Below are 16,549 nucleotides of genomic sequence, written 5' to 3' on the forward strand. Positions count from 1 at the left end.
AAGAGTTAAAAACCAGAGGTTTAAAGAATTAACCAGGCCTTCAGCAGCCTTTCTCCCCTTCGATAAACCATGCTGGCACAACGAAGCCGCTTCCCACATGGCCCAGAAATAACTCATCGTGTGTTCCCAGGGGCCAGAACACAAACACAATAGAGACTTCATTTAAGATGTGGTTTTTGGAACGGCATGAACAAATACTTAGGAATTATGGATTGTAGAGTCTAATGAGACCCGAGGAGATTTGAGTGCTTTAGACTTCATGCCTCTATTTTCTGTACTGTGGATCTCCTGACTGCTTGAAGTATGTTCTCTTTCTGATTATAGGTGATAGGATCCAACTTTTCCTTTTCTAATATTTCCCAAAGGTTTTGGAGGGGTTTTTGTTTGTTTGTTTGTTTTTTAGAATTATGGGGTGGGAGGAGGAGGAGGAGGAACTCTTGATTATCAGGAAGGAACAGACTGTTAGCATTTCTACCTGTGTTCCTCCTTGAATTACATGCTTTTCGGATGTTCCATTTGCAATACAAATTTTGGTTTTGGAGTATCTTTTGGAACAATATTCCACACGAAAGCCGTTTTCATTTATTTTCCCTTTGATGACTGGAGCTATCCCTGGAAGAGAAACTGGTTTCATAGTTTGAAAATCACTGATCTAGTCCATATGGCTCTTCCCCACCCTTCCTTTCTTACCCTCCTGTGGAAGCCTGGTTTGCTAGAGTAGATTCCCTAATGTTTGTGTCACATGTGTACAACAATGTGGTTCCCATCATTTCTTAGGAAGGCTGTTCTACAGTATTTCCTACAATTAGAAGATAAAAGTAGGCTCTTCTTCCTAGCTCATAACCAAATTTAACTTTACTTTACCTCATCTTTCTAGGACAGATTGTTCCCTTCTCTTCCTAGCTCATAACCAAATTTAACTTTTATTACTTTACCTCATCTTTCTAGGACAGATTGTTCCCTTTCCTTTATAATAATTGAGTATACTTTGGAGTATACTTTTCAAATGCACATTAATATTTATAGTAGTTATGCTCATATTGACCAATGTCACCCAGGTAAGTTTAATTAAAAAAATGTATACTAGTTTTGTTCATTTGCAACCAAAAATATGTGTTTGCTCTCATATATCATTCCATAGCCCCTAACAGTACCTTTTTACATTGGATTCTTTTATTTGTTTTTTATAATGCTAATATTTAAGGACATTGGTAATTTTTCACTTGCATGGCAGCCACAAAAAAATCTTTAAAAGAACAAACTCATCCAAAAATGTGGGGAAAATCTGCATATTGGAAGCACATGTTTCTCACATGTTATTTTTTGCTCTGGACTCATTCACTGCCTATGGATTGCCAACATCTCTGGAGAAACAAGGACAAAAGAGAAAACAAGAGTGTTTTTCTCCAACTTTGTTGGTTATCATTTTATATAATGTTCCTAACAATTGTAATTCTGAGCATTAAATATGTTAAATCAGAATTAATAGTTAAGAAAAAGCTTGGAATTTTAAGTAAAAGATACATGAAAAAAACTAATCACTTCTTCCTTTTTTTAAGTGGCTGTTGATCAGCTTTAATTCTTTCCTTTTTAAAAAAAATATATTTTTATTGATTTCAAAGAGGAAAAGAGAAACATCAATGATGAGAAAGAATCATTGATTGGCTGCCTCCTGCATGCCCCCTACTGGGGATCAAGCCCACAACCTGGGCATGTGCCCTGACCCGGAATCAAACTGAGACCTCCTGGTTCATAGGTTGACACTCAATCACTGAGCCACACTGGCCAGGCTCTTTTCTTTTAAGCCCAGTCTGTGTATATGTCTGTCTCTGTCTCTGTCTTTCATATACTCCTCCCAGCAGCAAAGAAATCATTCTAATGAATAATGTTTATTAAATGGAGTATAGTTATTGTACTCGAGCATATTTGAGAGTCTCCTAATTTTATGATGTTTCTAAAATAAATTGTAATATTAGTGCTCCTAGTAGTAAAGAGATAGAGTATTCCCTTTGACAAAAACTTTCTATGTATGATTTATCCTCTCATTATTAAAAATTCCTGGGAGCAAAAATAACTGAGCCCCACCCTGCCTTCCAAGTGAGTAAGTATTCCACTTCCTACTCTGGGCAGGCAAAAACTTGAGTCTGATAGTAAATGCTTGGTCACCCTATTAGGTGCAGTATCTAGATTTCCTGCATGTCGTGACACGGAATGACAAGGAATCTCTCCAAGAGCCTGTGCTGGGTTCTTCTGGAAAGGATTCCCCTTCTTTTACCCACGTAACATGGACTTTGTTTAGAGCAACGTACTATCTTAGTAAAGATCATTTTAGCCCTAGCTGGTTTTGCTCAGTGGATAGAGCGTTGTCCTGCAGACTGAAGGGTCCTGGGTTCGATTCTGGTCAAGGGCACATGCCTGGGTTGCGGGCTCGATCCCTAATGTAGGGCATGCAGGAGGCAGCCAATCAATGACTCTCTCTCATCATCAATGTTTCTATCTCTCTCCCTCTCCCTTCCTCTCTGAAATCAATAAGAAAAAATCTTTTAAAAGATCATTTTAGATTCAAAATTAAGAAATGTAAGTTTCATTTAGAAAATGGACCTTTTTCTCAATGTGAATCTCAAATTGATACTAGGCTGCAAACTTGTTTGTGTTGGTTTTAACTTGTACTTTTCTGGTCTTTTTCAGCTTGTATTGAGAATAGATGACATATTTGAATCAAAGAGAGGGAAAAAGAGAGTAAAGTTACATCCGTACACTGGAAAAGACGTACCTCCTTCTAAAGGTAAGAATGGTTCCAGCTGTCCATAGCTATCAGCATATGAGGAGAGAATCATTATATAACTTAATGGTTGGTGTGAATTATAATTTTTGGTTTACTTTCCTATCTATCCCACTTAAATATAAAACTTATTTAGGATAAGGGACTATTTCTTATTCTTCCTCAAGCTCCTCTTATTTAGTTCTTTATCAAGTAATAAGTAAATAGATAATTGAATAAATAAAAAATATATACATATAAACCAATGAGATTAATTTTCATAGGTAAATTGCATCATTCTTTTGTAGTCCTACTTTCATTTATAGTCATTCATCAGTATAGACTCTTTCAGTGGAGAAATGAAAATATTACTAGGTATATATTGACTGAAAGTATATGGTACTCAACTTGTAGTCAGTCATCTTATAAGTTCCATAATTTTATCCTTCAGATGCCTAGATAAAACTTATATTGTTCTAATTAAGAAAATTTCAACATCCAGAGTAAATTATTAGAATTTTCTTTAAAACTTATGCAAGATTCTTTAACTTGCCCTAACCAGTTTGGCTCAGTGGATAGAGCGTCGGCTTATGGACTAAAAGGTCCCAGGTTTGATTCCGGTCAAGGGCATGTACCTTGGTTGCAGGCACATCCCCAGTAGGAGGTGTGCAGGAGGCAGCTGATCAATGTTTCTCTCTCATCAATGTTTCTAACTCTCTATCCCTCTCCCTTCCTCTCTGTAAAAAATCAATAAAATATATTTTTAAAAACATTTTTAACTTGGTTGTCTGGCAAAGAATATGCAGGATTTAGTAGTTTTTGTCTGTGAGATTCATAAGTGAAAAACAACAACCAAATCATACCAGAAGAGTATATTTTATAGTTTTGCAGACTTCCAAAGACAAAAATTTTTAAATTTCCTTTAAATCTATTCTACCTTCTAACAATTACTATCTGAAAGTGAAATTCTTTGTGTTACAATTCAAGACTTTCTTCTTACTCTGCAATGATTAAAATCAACTGGTCACCATGTCAGTTTTTATATTCTCAAAAGCAATTAGTAAAAGACGTTTCAGTCTTCTACGGAAGAAATACTTATGATTATTGTTAATAATAGCTAACATCGCTGGATGAAGCAATAGTTTCTTTACGTACTCTACCTCGTGTGTAACATATGACCACATTAGGCGGTAGGGACTATCCTAATTGTACAGACTAAGAAACAGAGGAGGAAATGTCGTTTTAAGTAAAGGAACATGGAACCACAAGGTCTTACCCTTTTCCGTCACCAACAGTTACTCTCAATTTTTCTCACAAACTTTGATTTTTAGCAGTTTCACTGTCTCCTCTCCATGTTTCCTTATGTTCACTAAGGATATGGCCAAAGGCTTTTAATTTGTATAGCCCAGAACTAGATACAGAAGATGAAAACTGATGCCAGATATTATGCTGGATCCTTTCAAATATATTATCATTCGTTTTCTAAACAGCCCTCTCACTGTTGTTGACAAGGACATAAATTATAAGTTGCAAATTATGTACAATATCAGGACACTGGGACCAGGACAAATTCTAAAGAACATTATCATTTCCCCAGATGAACAGCGTTCTATTGATAACTATACTCTCCAGATATGGCACCCTCAGTAGGTTAATACTGATCTCTTATTCAAATGCTTTATGCCTTATGGATTAGGAACATTTTAGTAAATTCGGCTGTGAAACAATTTTTTGAAGAGACAAATTCTTTTTTCACTGCATCATTACTGAAAAGGAAAAAAATTCAGCAGCCTGAATTGCCAACTTCTAGCACACACACACAAAACGCAGTCCTTAAGTTGTAAGTTGTAACCCTTTCCTACAAGATTGTTTTTCATTTGTGTGCCTCAAAGACAACATGCATTTACCCAGTCTCCGTGACTAACTTCTCCAGCGGGCCAGGGGGCTTTCTCTCAGGCCTGAGGATCTCCTGGTTCCATGGTCACTGTTCTCAGATTTTTGTTTTCCTCCTTACGCTTTTGTCTGCTTATCAACAATGTCTAGTAGAACCAAATAATTATATTTACCTACTGTGTCAGTACATGCTAAGCTGTACTGAATCTATTCCAACCTAAACATTTCTTAAGTTTCAGTTATCAGCATTACAGAATGATTTAGTGCCATTCTTCAGTTCTGTCATTACAGTTTTCTGTGTTAAAGTCACATGTAAAAAGGAACAACCTAGTACTTATTTGATCCCTATAGATTCTGCGTAGATTTTCTTGGTGGCTTATATACCCCTTAACCTTAACCTTCATTTAGTGTCCCAGAGTGCAAGTCACAAAACCATAGATGTGAATGTATTATAAGGTCTTTTCCAGTTACATTACCTCTCCTCCCTTTTCCCTTTCTTTTCTTTTTTTCCTTAAACTTCCTAGGCTCCCCGAAGGTGCCTGTGGCTAAGGACTCAGGAGCTGACAGCAGTTGTTCCTTCGTACCGAACAGTGTTTTATAGCCCCAGTATACTTTTTGTCATGGTGGTTAATTTGAAGTTACAAACATATGTGGTACCCAATATTTAAGTAGCTAATTTTTTTGTAACATCTCTTATGTCCCTGGACCTTGTTTTTCCTGATATATTTAAAGTTTTCCCCTTTCTTTACATTTTATTTTTGCCCTAACTTTTCAGATTTAATCTAGAAATTTTTTGTTCACTTGTAAAACACTCTCTTGTAAAAGTATAGCCCTTATTCTCAAGAAACTTAGAATTTGTTTGGGAAAAATAAGAGCAATTAAAGCAGAATTCCAAATAGAAGAGTTCAGTTTGGCCTAGAGTTCGCTTAGAGGTATCGCAAAAGAGAGATTGTTACTTCATAAACTTATTTGGTAACCCCCCTTGCCCCAACATTTTCCATGATTTTAAATTCATAGTTTGTTCTGTGTTGAGATTTTTGTTTAGTCAGGTTGGTGTTCAACCTTGGATACTTTATTCGAGAATTTAAAGATAAGGATATGGATGTAGAAATAGACTCCAAACTAGACTTCTTAAGGCTAGTCTGAACTGCTGTTAATTTCTAGGATCAGGAAGGGAGGGAGTGGGAAGAAGACGGAATAGAGTCGAGTCTCCTCTGGGCCTTTCATTTTCTTGTGACTGTCCTGCCCTGATGTAACTAAGTGGTTGGAGACAGGCTCATTTTTCCTGACCCCGAGCCCCCAAGTCTGTGGAGGTTTCATATTGTTTTCATCCTCGTGTACTTCCTACCATTGGACAAATACAAATGGAAACTACTTCTCTCTTTTCAGGTGAAACCAGTGGGAACGAAAGTGATGCTGAGTATCTGCCAAAGAGTGAGTGAGTCAATGGGCTGCTCCCTTTCTCGTGATGATCACGGTATAGGTGGGGTGGCACCTGCCTGTGTGATTAAGCATGTTTTCCCACAAGAAGTGTCATATTGTAGGAGATTTCATTATAAGAGCTTCTTGAGATTTGGCGAACTAAGCAGCACACTGTCAGATGTCTGACAGCATTAAACATCTGCTGGAGTGGAGTGAGGCAAACCCTCGTGGTTCTAAGATGGAATGTTCTTAGGGGAGTGGCAGAGCTGCGTGTCCAGACAAATGTGTAGACATTTCCCAGCAGCCAAAATAGGGTATGTGTGAATCATCCGCTGAGACAAATACTTGTCACTCAATATCAGATTTTTCATAGTCGCTCAAGTGTAATTAAGTGACTTCGATATCTCTGACACTGAGATAGAAAACATTGATCTCTTTCTTCTTCATAGGCATTTATATTCCAAATTATTGTGCCATTTATTTTTTGTTAGACTATAGAATATGCCATGAAGTTTTTGCTATATTTGTTCTTATGCTTCATGGTGCTCGATACCCTTCATTTAATGGATTCTCACCGGAAGTTTTTCAGTTCCTGTTTAACTGATTGGCAAACAAGCCATGGAGAAAGTAGGAGACATGAATAATCAAAGCTGCGTGCAGGGCAGTTCCAAGTCTGATACGCTGATCTTACGATTAACAATCAGGTGCTCCCTCCACTGGCCTGAATTGGTTCAGGTGTTTGATTCTGCAGCCTGAAGGTGAAACTTAAGTCAGCATCAGGTTCAGCCTGGATGTGCACAGATGACTAATTTAGTGCTGTTGATACTGAGAAATAGGACCTAAAATTTTCTTGACTTGAACTGAACCCTTTGGGATAAGAAAAATTTTTCCTAGAGCACTAAAAGTACTAGATAATTCTGGGAAGTCACTCCTAGATGTATTTTTGATCCATAGTGTAACTCTTTTGGGGGCATAATGCATCATATATTTTTTTAAAAATCAAAATGATTAGTCAGAGGATGAGTCTTTCCATCGTTGGCGCAGAATGACACATAAGCAAGTCTCTGAGCCACTTAGACTATTTCCTCTGCAAGTACTACCTTTTCCCTGGGGGCACTATCTCAAATTGTTCAGAATTAAAGATAAATGAGAATAAAGGATAAATGCTAGCCAGTTTTGAGTGGTATTGCTTGCACTGTTTAAGTGGTATGTTTTTATTCTTTTGAGAAATAGTCTGCAAATGGATGTCTTCTACTTTAATTATTTTCTCTTGCATTTAGCATCATTTATTGATATTTATTTCAGAGATGAAGTGAGAGAAAGAGAGAGATGAATGGATGTCTTCTACTTCAATTATTTTCTCGTGCATTTAGCATCATTTATTGATATTTATTTATTTCAGAGATGAAGTGAGAGAAAGAGAGAGATAGAAACATCAATGATGAGAGAGAATTATTGATTGGCTGCCTCCTGCGTGCCCCACACTGGGCATTGAGCCCACAACCCTGGCATGTGCCCTGACCGGAAATTAAACCTTGACCTCCTGGTTCATAGGTCTACTCAACTGAGCCATGCTGGCTGGGCTAGCATCATTTATTGATAAAAGCACATCATGTCCATTAGAACTATGTGCCAAGGAGAGAAGGGAAAAGGACAGTTTCTTTCACGTGAGAATAGTTTTTGTTTTAATTTTATCAAACTACTTGTATTTACCCTCTGTAGGACTCAGTTCTTTTATCATATCATCCGCCTCCGTCCCCCCCATGATTTCATGGTCCCAATAGTGACATCTTTTGTCAGGCCAGTGCTTTTGCCTGATATGTTCCATGTGTCCTGGTGTTAGGCCATGAAAGATGGGATAACATAGAGTATGTGTTGGGACATAAGAGTATCAGTTGGAACATGGAGCATCAGTCCCAACACAGGGCCCCCAAGTGCTTGTGAGAATCTGCACTTGATCCTCAAACCTGTCGTAGCCCTAACAGGTATGTCTGTGTGGCAGACGTTGGTTAGTAAACATTTGTTCAGCAGCAGCTGAGTGAAGATTAGTCCTGATTGGGTTGCGACCTCTGGGTGCTAGAGGGAAGCTGGCTTCCAAGGAAAACAAGGCTCCGTGCTGTCGTTGCAGATCGCCACAAGCGCTTAGCACAACTGCAGCAGCCTTCCAAGAGGAACCCCCACTACCAGACCTTAGAGCGCGACCTCATTGAATTACAGGAGCAGCAGCTGTTTGAACTCTTTGTGGTAGTGTCTCTGCAGAAGAAACCATCAGAAATAAGCTACAGTCCCCAGATCATTCAGCAGTTCCCTGGCAAGGTAGGTGCAAGCAGGCAGGAGGCATTCAGGAGTGTTCCTGTGTCTCTGCGTGTATTTATTTCTTCTCTTGTTTATTGTTGTCTTGGTCAGCTTTTAGTTGTGTGCTGTACTTCCTATAGGGTCTGGTAGATGACTCTGATGACATCTTTGTGTGTGTGTGTGTGTGTGTGTGTGTGTGGGGCATTCAGGAATGTTCCTGTGTCTCTGCATGTATTTATTTCCTCTCTTGTTTATTGCTGTCTCAGTCAGCTTTTAGTAGTGTGCTGTACTTCCTATAGGGTCTGGTAGCTGACTCTGATGACATCTTTTTGTGTATGTATGTATGTGTGTGTGTGTGTGTATATATGTATTGATATATATATTGATATTGATATCACAGAGGAAGGGAGAGGGAGAGAGAGATAGAAACATCAATGATGAGAGAGAATCATTGATCAGCTGCCTCCTGCATGCCCCACACTGAGGATCGAGCCCATAACTGGGCATGTGCCCTGACCAGGAATTGGATCGTGACCTCCTGGTTCATAGGTTGACGCTCAATCACTGAACCATGCAGGCCGAGCTCTGATGACATCTTATGTCAAGCATGAGCTGCCACCTCAAGGGGGAAAAAAGCTCGTTATCCAAGTTTGTTTTTTACGTTTTGCTCTGCTATTTACTAAGTGACCTCTAACAAGTTACAAAGCCTCCATTTTCTCGTCCTTATTGAGAGGAATAATAAATGTGGCAGGACAGGGTAGCAGTTTAGAGCATGAATTCTAAACCAGCTATCTGCATTTGCCACTTATTAGCTCTGTGACTTTGAGCAATTACATAATTGCCCCGTGCCTCGGTTTCTTCATTTATAAAATGGAGGGAATCATAATAATGTCCATTCCACTGAGCTGTGGTGAGGACTCAATGAGCTATATAAGGCCCTTTGAACAGTGTCTAGCCCATAGTAAGCCCCATATGGTGCTAGCCGTTAGTGGGGATTTAACGACATAATGTATGCAAAGCACCATTCCTGGCACATGTAAGCGCTTGGTAAATGGTAGCTGTTATTTTTTTTTTTGGTAGCTATTATTAACTATTATTTAGTTTGCTCTGCCTTTTTCAAAACATGATTCATTCATTTCATCAAATATTTCTTAAATACCCACTGTTTGCCGATATTAGGTCTAGGAATACAAATGAAAAAGATCTTCTTGGTCCCTGCCCTCACAGGGCTTAGAACACAGGCCCCAGATGTGGCTCTGAGCTTTATGGCAGCAAATACAAAGAGAGGAACATAATCATTGCATCAGGGCTTGCAAACCGTGGCCTCTGAGCAAATTGAGCCTACAGATTTTTTTTCTATTTGTGGTATTTTTGTAAAAATAATAACAATAAATTATTTGTTGCCAATGTTTAAAAGTCAAATTTCACATAAAAACCTGTGCTTCTGCTTTTTCCTGAGAAACTGGAAAACCTACCCGCACTCAGCCTACATTCCTGAGCGGCAGGAATTGGCTGAAACTGAGTAAGCCATGGCTGACTTCATGGGCACGTGACCAGCACAGTCACATGAGGCCCCTCCCTCAGAAGAGCCCTGTGCTGGGGATTGAATGCTCTGTAGTCCCCACTGCAATTCTTAATAACGTTGTCTTTGAATTTGTGTTTTGGAAGTGATATCCGATGGGACAAGGAGGCAAGAGGCTAGGTCTTAAATGCTTGGTTCATGCATGGTCTCACCTCTTGCCACCTCCCCAGGATGGTTCTCTACTTGTCCTCTCCCCTGCCCCCTGGTTTCCTGGGCCCTGTCTGACTTCCCCCCTTCTGCCCCTACTCAGTGACTACTGCCCCCTCTGTCCCTGGCAGGGACTTGGGCATAGGCATGGAGAGGGTCAGGATCAGGCAAGCATTGCCCCACAGAATCTCTAGGCAACGCATAGCGAGACCTTCCCTGTCTGGGCTGGCAGAGCCACACATGTTCAGTGGTGCCTTGGTGGGGCAAGAACTTCCACCACCCTCAATCCAAGGACCAAGCACATCCCCCTGTGGAGGCTACAACCCATGGGGGTTGCCTCGCTGCTGTGGGTTGGAGCAGTGGCCCGAGAGATGGGGAGATGCCTGGCTTAGCTTCCTCACCTCTAGTTGGGACACAGTTTCAGTTCTGCATCTGGAAACCCATCAGCTGGTGGGTCACTTGTGCACCAGATTGCCGGCCAGGACCTCTGGGTGCCAGTGAGGGTTGTGAGGGTCTGCATTTGACACCAGGATCCTTGTGCCTGAGGGAGCATGACATTAAATAGCAAATAAAAACCCCATCACAGGGTGAAAGACCACAGGAGAAAATGTTTTATATTTTATTTTATGTTTCATGTTTACTGCTTTTTGAACAGGGGCCCACAGTTCACCTTGCACTGTGCTCTGCAGATTAAGTAGCTGGCCCTGGTGAGGAGTGATCCCTGTAAATAGAGACGTTTGCTCACTCCCAGCTTCCTCCTTGGAGCACTTCTCTCATTTACGTCATCTGCTCAGCCCTGTTAGGACTTTTGGTTTCTAACCTTGAGTTACATGTTTCACTAAAAAAGCTAGTGAAGAACGACTGTACTGGAATCTAAGAGATGTTTCCTGTATAGATTCTCATTTTTTAGAAATTATCAGCAACATCCCAACTATAAATAAATCAATAAGTTTAGTTTTTAATAAAATTTCTCAGTGTAGCCTGAGAGCACGGGGTCATGGCCCTGCTTAGTAACATGGGACCATTAGAGTCTAAAATAATGTAATCTAGATGGTCTTGAGGAATCAAATTTTTTTCCATAAAGAGGAACTTCACACAACCCCGCCACCATTTTTGATGTCTTATATTTGCAGAGAGAAATCTTGAGGTTGAACCTGTTTTCAACACAGCCTGAATTAATCGGCTCAGAACCAGATAAGGATCCGGTTGACTCTGGTAGTGACTCAGGGGTGTCTCTGAGCGATTTGTTTAGCATCTTTGTGTACTAGGCACCATAAGTTAGGGATGGAAAGAGCTGACCAAGCCCCTCTCGGTCCTATTGCAGGAAACCTTGAATGAAGATGATTGTGAATCATTTAACAATATGCTTTCCATTTCTTAAGAACTTAATATTCAAGTGACCCAGAATGGCTGCATGTTTTGCTTTAGAAATGAAAGGATAGAGCATTTATATTAGTTACATGAAGGCAATATGGTAATTAGACTTATTATCTGCTTGTTTTTATACTAAATTTTCAGTGTCTTTTGGTTTAACTAAACTTAGACTGTCCTTTAAGTATAATACCAGACTTGCACAAAAGGGTCTTCCATGCTGAAATTTTACAGGAAGTTGCAAACCAGTAATTAGGTAGCAAAGATTACATGCTAAGGGAAATGATTATATATGGAGTGGATTCTAAAAATTCCTTTTCTGAAAAACATTCATCTGCTTTTTCAAAACATCTTTGATTATTGATCAGAGAGTACCTAGATCTGACTAGGTTTTTGCTATCAGTATATTATAGAATAGATTTTTATTTATTTGATATTCCATGTTCAGTTATAGGATCTCCACAATACCATTTCTGTGTAAAAATAGGATTTTTTAATTCTCAGTAACTTTGTTCTCAATGCATCTTCAGTGGTTACCAGTCTTGGACTTCCTGTTTTGTTAAACAGCACAAAACTATGCTGAGATGACTACTTAGGCTTATCAGAGACCTCTTTTCCCAAGACCAGGCTCAATATTTTATTTCTGTTCTCCACTTGCGTAGAATATTAGTCACCTGCATTGTTATCTTTTTCAGGGTGATAATGGCTTTAAGCAATCCAAAGACACTGAAGAGAGGCTCAAAGTTATCCCCAAATTTTGTTTTCCTGATTCGAAGGACTGGGCTCCAACCTCGGAACTCAAGAGGTAAATAGGCTACTTTATCTGGTTTCTATTTGTTGGAACCACAAACATAGAATCAGACAGAGTGCTTGAGAAGTGGGAGAGCCAGCAGGGAAGCGGTGTGGACTGTGACAGGTCAAGGAGGCAGCGGGGGGAAAGGAAGAAACAGAATTAGAACATTTCCTCTGTGGGACTCAGGAAAAAAAACCCCATGGAATAATGTCAGTGTCAAAGGGAAAACAAGTGTGAGAGTCTCTCCAGTTTGCCAGTCCTGCAGAGAAAAAAGTTCCACTTTACATACAACCAGAAATGCCACCAAGTGGATAGAAAAGGAAAAGGCAACCTTAGGGACTCAGAAACAGGTCAAACAGAGCAATGCATCTGTTTCTCCTTCGAGTTGATAGAAGAAGCCACAGTCCAGATTGTATGTGCCACTGTGGGAGGCTCCCATGTAGAATATTGAGAGGGGAGATATAAAGAATTTCTTCCCAGTATCTAGAGAAAAATACCATATTTAATTAATAAACCATCATTGCGCGTGCATCCTGCTTATAAATCGGTAACTGCTTTGTTCAAAACTGTAATTATTGATCATGTCGTTTTGACTGGAAGGGTGGTTATGTGAACCATGTCACATGCCACTGACCTGCTGGAAGACAGCCTCAGCTGTTGCCTAAGGAGCCCTGCCCTTCCACCTCCAATTGCCTCCAGACTAAGCTGCTGTAACCAGTTTAGCCTGATCGCCACTCTCATCTCTGCACCATCAATCCGGAGGCTTTTGTGCTGGCAGTTACACTTACAACCACACAGGCCACTTCTTCCTTATTGCCCTGGCTGCTCCATGGTCGGTTCCCCGCCCCCATCCCACCCCCGCCCAAACAAGTTATGTGTGTTTATTCTAGAACTAGAGGCCCTATGCACAAAATTCATGCACTGGTAGGGTCCCTAGCAGCTGCCAGCAGCCAGGGGGCTCCCTCCCTTCCCCTGGATGGTCCCGCCCCCTGGTTGAACTCCCAGACAATTGTTGAGGGGACAATTTGCATACTACGCTTTTATTATATAGGATATTCGGAAAATACAGCAAAGTAAATAAAAAGCAGAAATTAGAAGTCACTGGCATTCTGGTTACTCAGAGATAATCACTCTCTAACTATTTTGGCTTATTCCCTTCCAATCTTTAATTTTGGCTATATATGGACACATGTACTTACTGCTCAAATTTGGACCTTTTTATAAATGAACTCACTTCTTAGCATCTTTAAGTCTTCTTTTCATAAATTATCTCTGCATATATTTTCTCTCTGTTTCTAATGAGGAATTGGTGATTTTCCTATGAACAGTATCCTTAATTTTTATATATTAAGGATACTATCCTTTGTCTATCACTATTTCATATGGCCTCTCAGAACTAAATAGAAGACTTTTGAAGGGAAAAATAGCTTATCACAATCATTTACAGCTTTTCGATATGTTTGACTAAATTGGACATTCAACAAAAGGAAAATAGGCTTGATGAATAACTAGACTGGATAAATAGAAAGTAGCCCTGACCGGTTTGGCTCAGTGGATAGAGCATCGGCCTGTGAACTGAAAGGTCCCAGGTTCGATTCTGGTCAAGGGCATGTACCTTGGTTGTGGGCACATCCCCAGTAGGGGGTGTGCAGGAGGCAGCTGATCGATGTTTCTCTCTCATCGATGTTTCTGACTCTCTATCCCTCTCCCTTCCTCTCTGTAAAAAGTCAATAAAATATATTTTTTTTAAAAAAGAAAGTAAAAGGAGGCAATAGCATCAACAATTCGTCCTCTACCTATTCTCTCACTCCAGTGCAAGACAGGACATTCCCAAGGCCTGGACTTTCTCCCTCGGGAGCAATGTGACTTGCTGTAAATATAATATTAATCCCTCCTCTTACAGTCACTGCTGTTAGACTAATTGTCAATTGTTTGTTCTATGAGGAATGTCAAACAATTGTTTGGATCTCAAACTAGTTCCTGTTTTTGTTTTTTGTTTTTAGTGAGACGTTCTCCTTTGTCTTAACTGGTGAAGATGGGAGCCGGTGGTTTGGTTACTGTAAGAAGCTTTTGGTAAGTTGCAGACTTGTGCTACAGGCAGGGTTGGTCAAGGAGCAATAGAGAGTCACACTAGGAACTTCAGAAACGCTATCTCCCGATGAGTTTGAAGGTTACTCAATGATCTGTGTGTTGCCCTTGCTGGTTTGGCTCAGTGGATAGAGCGTTGTTGACCTGCGGACTGAAGGGTCCCGGGTTCAATTCCATCAAAGGCACATGCCCGGGTTGCAGGCTCAATCCCCAGTTAGGGGCGCGCAGGAGGCAGCCAATCAATGATTCTCTCTCTCTCTCTCTCTCTCCATCTCTCTCTCTCCCTCTCTCGTCCTCTTTGAAATCAATAAAAACATTTTTTAAAAAATGACGCCCTAACTGGTTTGGCTCAATGGATAGAGCGTCGGCCTGCGGACTGAAAGGTCCCAGGTTCGATTCCGGTCAAGGGCATGTACCTTGGTTGCGGGCACATACCCAGTAGGGAGTGTGCAGGAGGCAGCTGAATTGATGTTTCTCTCTCATCGATGTTTCTGACTCTCTATCCCTCTCCCTTCCTCTCTGTAAAAAATCAATAAAAGTATATTTAAAAAAAAAATGATATGAGTGTTAAAGAAGCTATGTTAGTTTTCAACAATAAGAGCAAGATTGGGGTTAGCCACAGAGTACTTTAGAATAAAAGGGTGTGGATTTATTTTATTTGTTGGTTTGTAATAGAGAAAGAAACCACTGACACAGTGGCTGCATCAGTCTGGATATATTTGAGGAATGGAGCACAATGAGCCAATCCAGGGCTCCGAGTTACTTTCTTCTTGCTTAAATGCCTCCACTAAACCTGGAATAATTATGCTATCGTATTTTACCATTTTCCCATCTTTCAGTGTTCATTGAGGATGAGAACCTTGATTTCTACTCTGTATGAAAGAGTATTAAGAGAGTGTTAATAGTCCAAATTAGTAAAAAACTTACGCTGCTTAACTTTTGCTTTGTTGTGTGTTTTCTTTTAGCCGGAAGGCAAAGGAAAGCGACTCCCCGAGGTTTACTGCATGGTCAGTCGCCTAGGCTGCTTCAACCTTTTTTCAAAGGTGAGTGGACAATACTGTGGAAAGCGGTGTTCTCTCTGAGCTCTGAGTAAGTTTGGTTTCCGATGACGTAGAGTTCCCATTAGTACAGTGCTTCTCAACCTTTTGGCCCTTTAAATACAGTTCCTCATGTTGTGATCCAACCATAAAATTATTTTCGTTGCTACTTCATTACTGTAATGTTGCTACTGTTATGAATTGTAATGTAAATATCTGATATGCAGGATGGTCTTAGGCGACCCCTGTGAAAGGGTCGTTCGACTGTCAAAGGGGTCGTGACCCACAGGTTGAGAACCGCTGCATTAGTAAGTTAGAGCCACAGGTTTGAAGGCTTTAATCTCTAATCCAGATGCTCTTGCCCTGCCCCTTATCTTGGTCTGCTAAACCTCCCAGCTTAAAGGAGAACATAGCCTGAAGCTAACTTGTCTCATTTTTTTCCCTGGACCCCCAACTGCAGGAAATAGAAAGGGGCTCATCTTCTAAAAATAAGTTGATTTATTTTAATAACTTTTCTTGGGGATACAAAGATACCCCGAAGAGGTATAATGCCTTTAATGAAGGCAGATAATGCTGAAGCTTATTTTTTTTAATCTGTTGGTGTTATTTTTAAATGTGGGGGCCAAGTTTGTCAGTTCGTTAATAGGATTCATTATGTCTTTTGACTGAGTTCCTAATAAAAGAGCATATTGTGTGTGTGTGTAGATTTTGGACGAAGTAGAGAAGAGAAGAGAAATGTCTCCAGCTCTGGTTTACCCCTTCATGCGAAGTGTCATGGAAGCTCCTTTCCCAGCCCCTGGACGCACCATCACAGTGAAGAGCTACCTCCCTGGGGCTGGAGATGGGGTGAGTTTGCTCATTTTGAAAAGGTTTGATAGCTGCCAAAAAGCAGGCCTGACAGTAGGAGGCAGTTTCCAGAAACCTCAGGGCATAGTTTTCCCTTCTCTGTAAACAATATAGAATGTTTTAGTCTCACAAAGCACCAGAGAAATATCCAGTTGAGCTGCTTTGCAATGACAATTTCAGGCATTACAATAAATTGTGATAAATGAAGATTATAATACTACTAGAGGCCTAGCGCACGAAATCACGCGAGACCCAGACCCACTGTGCCGGTGGGACCCCAGACCTGCCCCGCCCCACGCGAGCCCAGCCAGCCA

At 40.4% G+C, this 16,549-nt stretch overlaps 1 protein-coding gene across 4 annotated transcripts in view; it reads left to right on the top strand.

The window, feature by feature from the left end:
* Positions 1-16,549, top strand: part of DENND2C (DENN/MADD domain containing 2C) — a 51,367-nt gene that overhangs the window by 22,343 nt on the left and 12,475 nt on the right. For 3 of the 4 annotated variants that reach the window (XM_005859971.2, XM_014534549.1, XM_014534550.1), the window contains 7 exons: positions 2,689-2,785; positions 6,044-6,088; positions 8,205-8,392; positions 12,167-12,276; positions 14,268-14,337; positions 15,318-15,395; positions 16,095-16,235. In XM_005859971.2, coding sequence (XP_005860033.1) covers positions 2,689-2,785; positions 6,044-6,088; positions 8,205-8,392; positions 12,167-12,276; positions 14,268-14,337; positions 15,318-15,395; positions 16,095-16,235 — 729 coding nt within the window. The remainder of the gene's footprint in view (positions 1-2,688; positions 2,786-6,043; positions 6,089-8,204; positions 8,393-12,166; positions 12,277-14,267; positions 14,338-15,317; positions 15,396-16,094; positions 16,236-16,549) is intronic. The other variant, XM_014534552.1, reaches the window with a different exon arrangement.

The sequence above is a fragment of the Myotis brandtii genome, unplaced genomic scaffold (genome assembly GCF_000412655.1).
Source record: "Myotis brandtii unplaced genomic scaffold, ASM41265v1 scaffold131, whole genome shotgun sequence".
Taxonomy (NCBI): domain Eukaryota; kingdom Metazoa; phylum Chordata; class Mammalia; order Chiroptera; family Vespertilionidae; genus Myotis; species Myotis brandtii.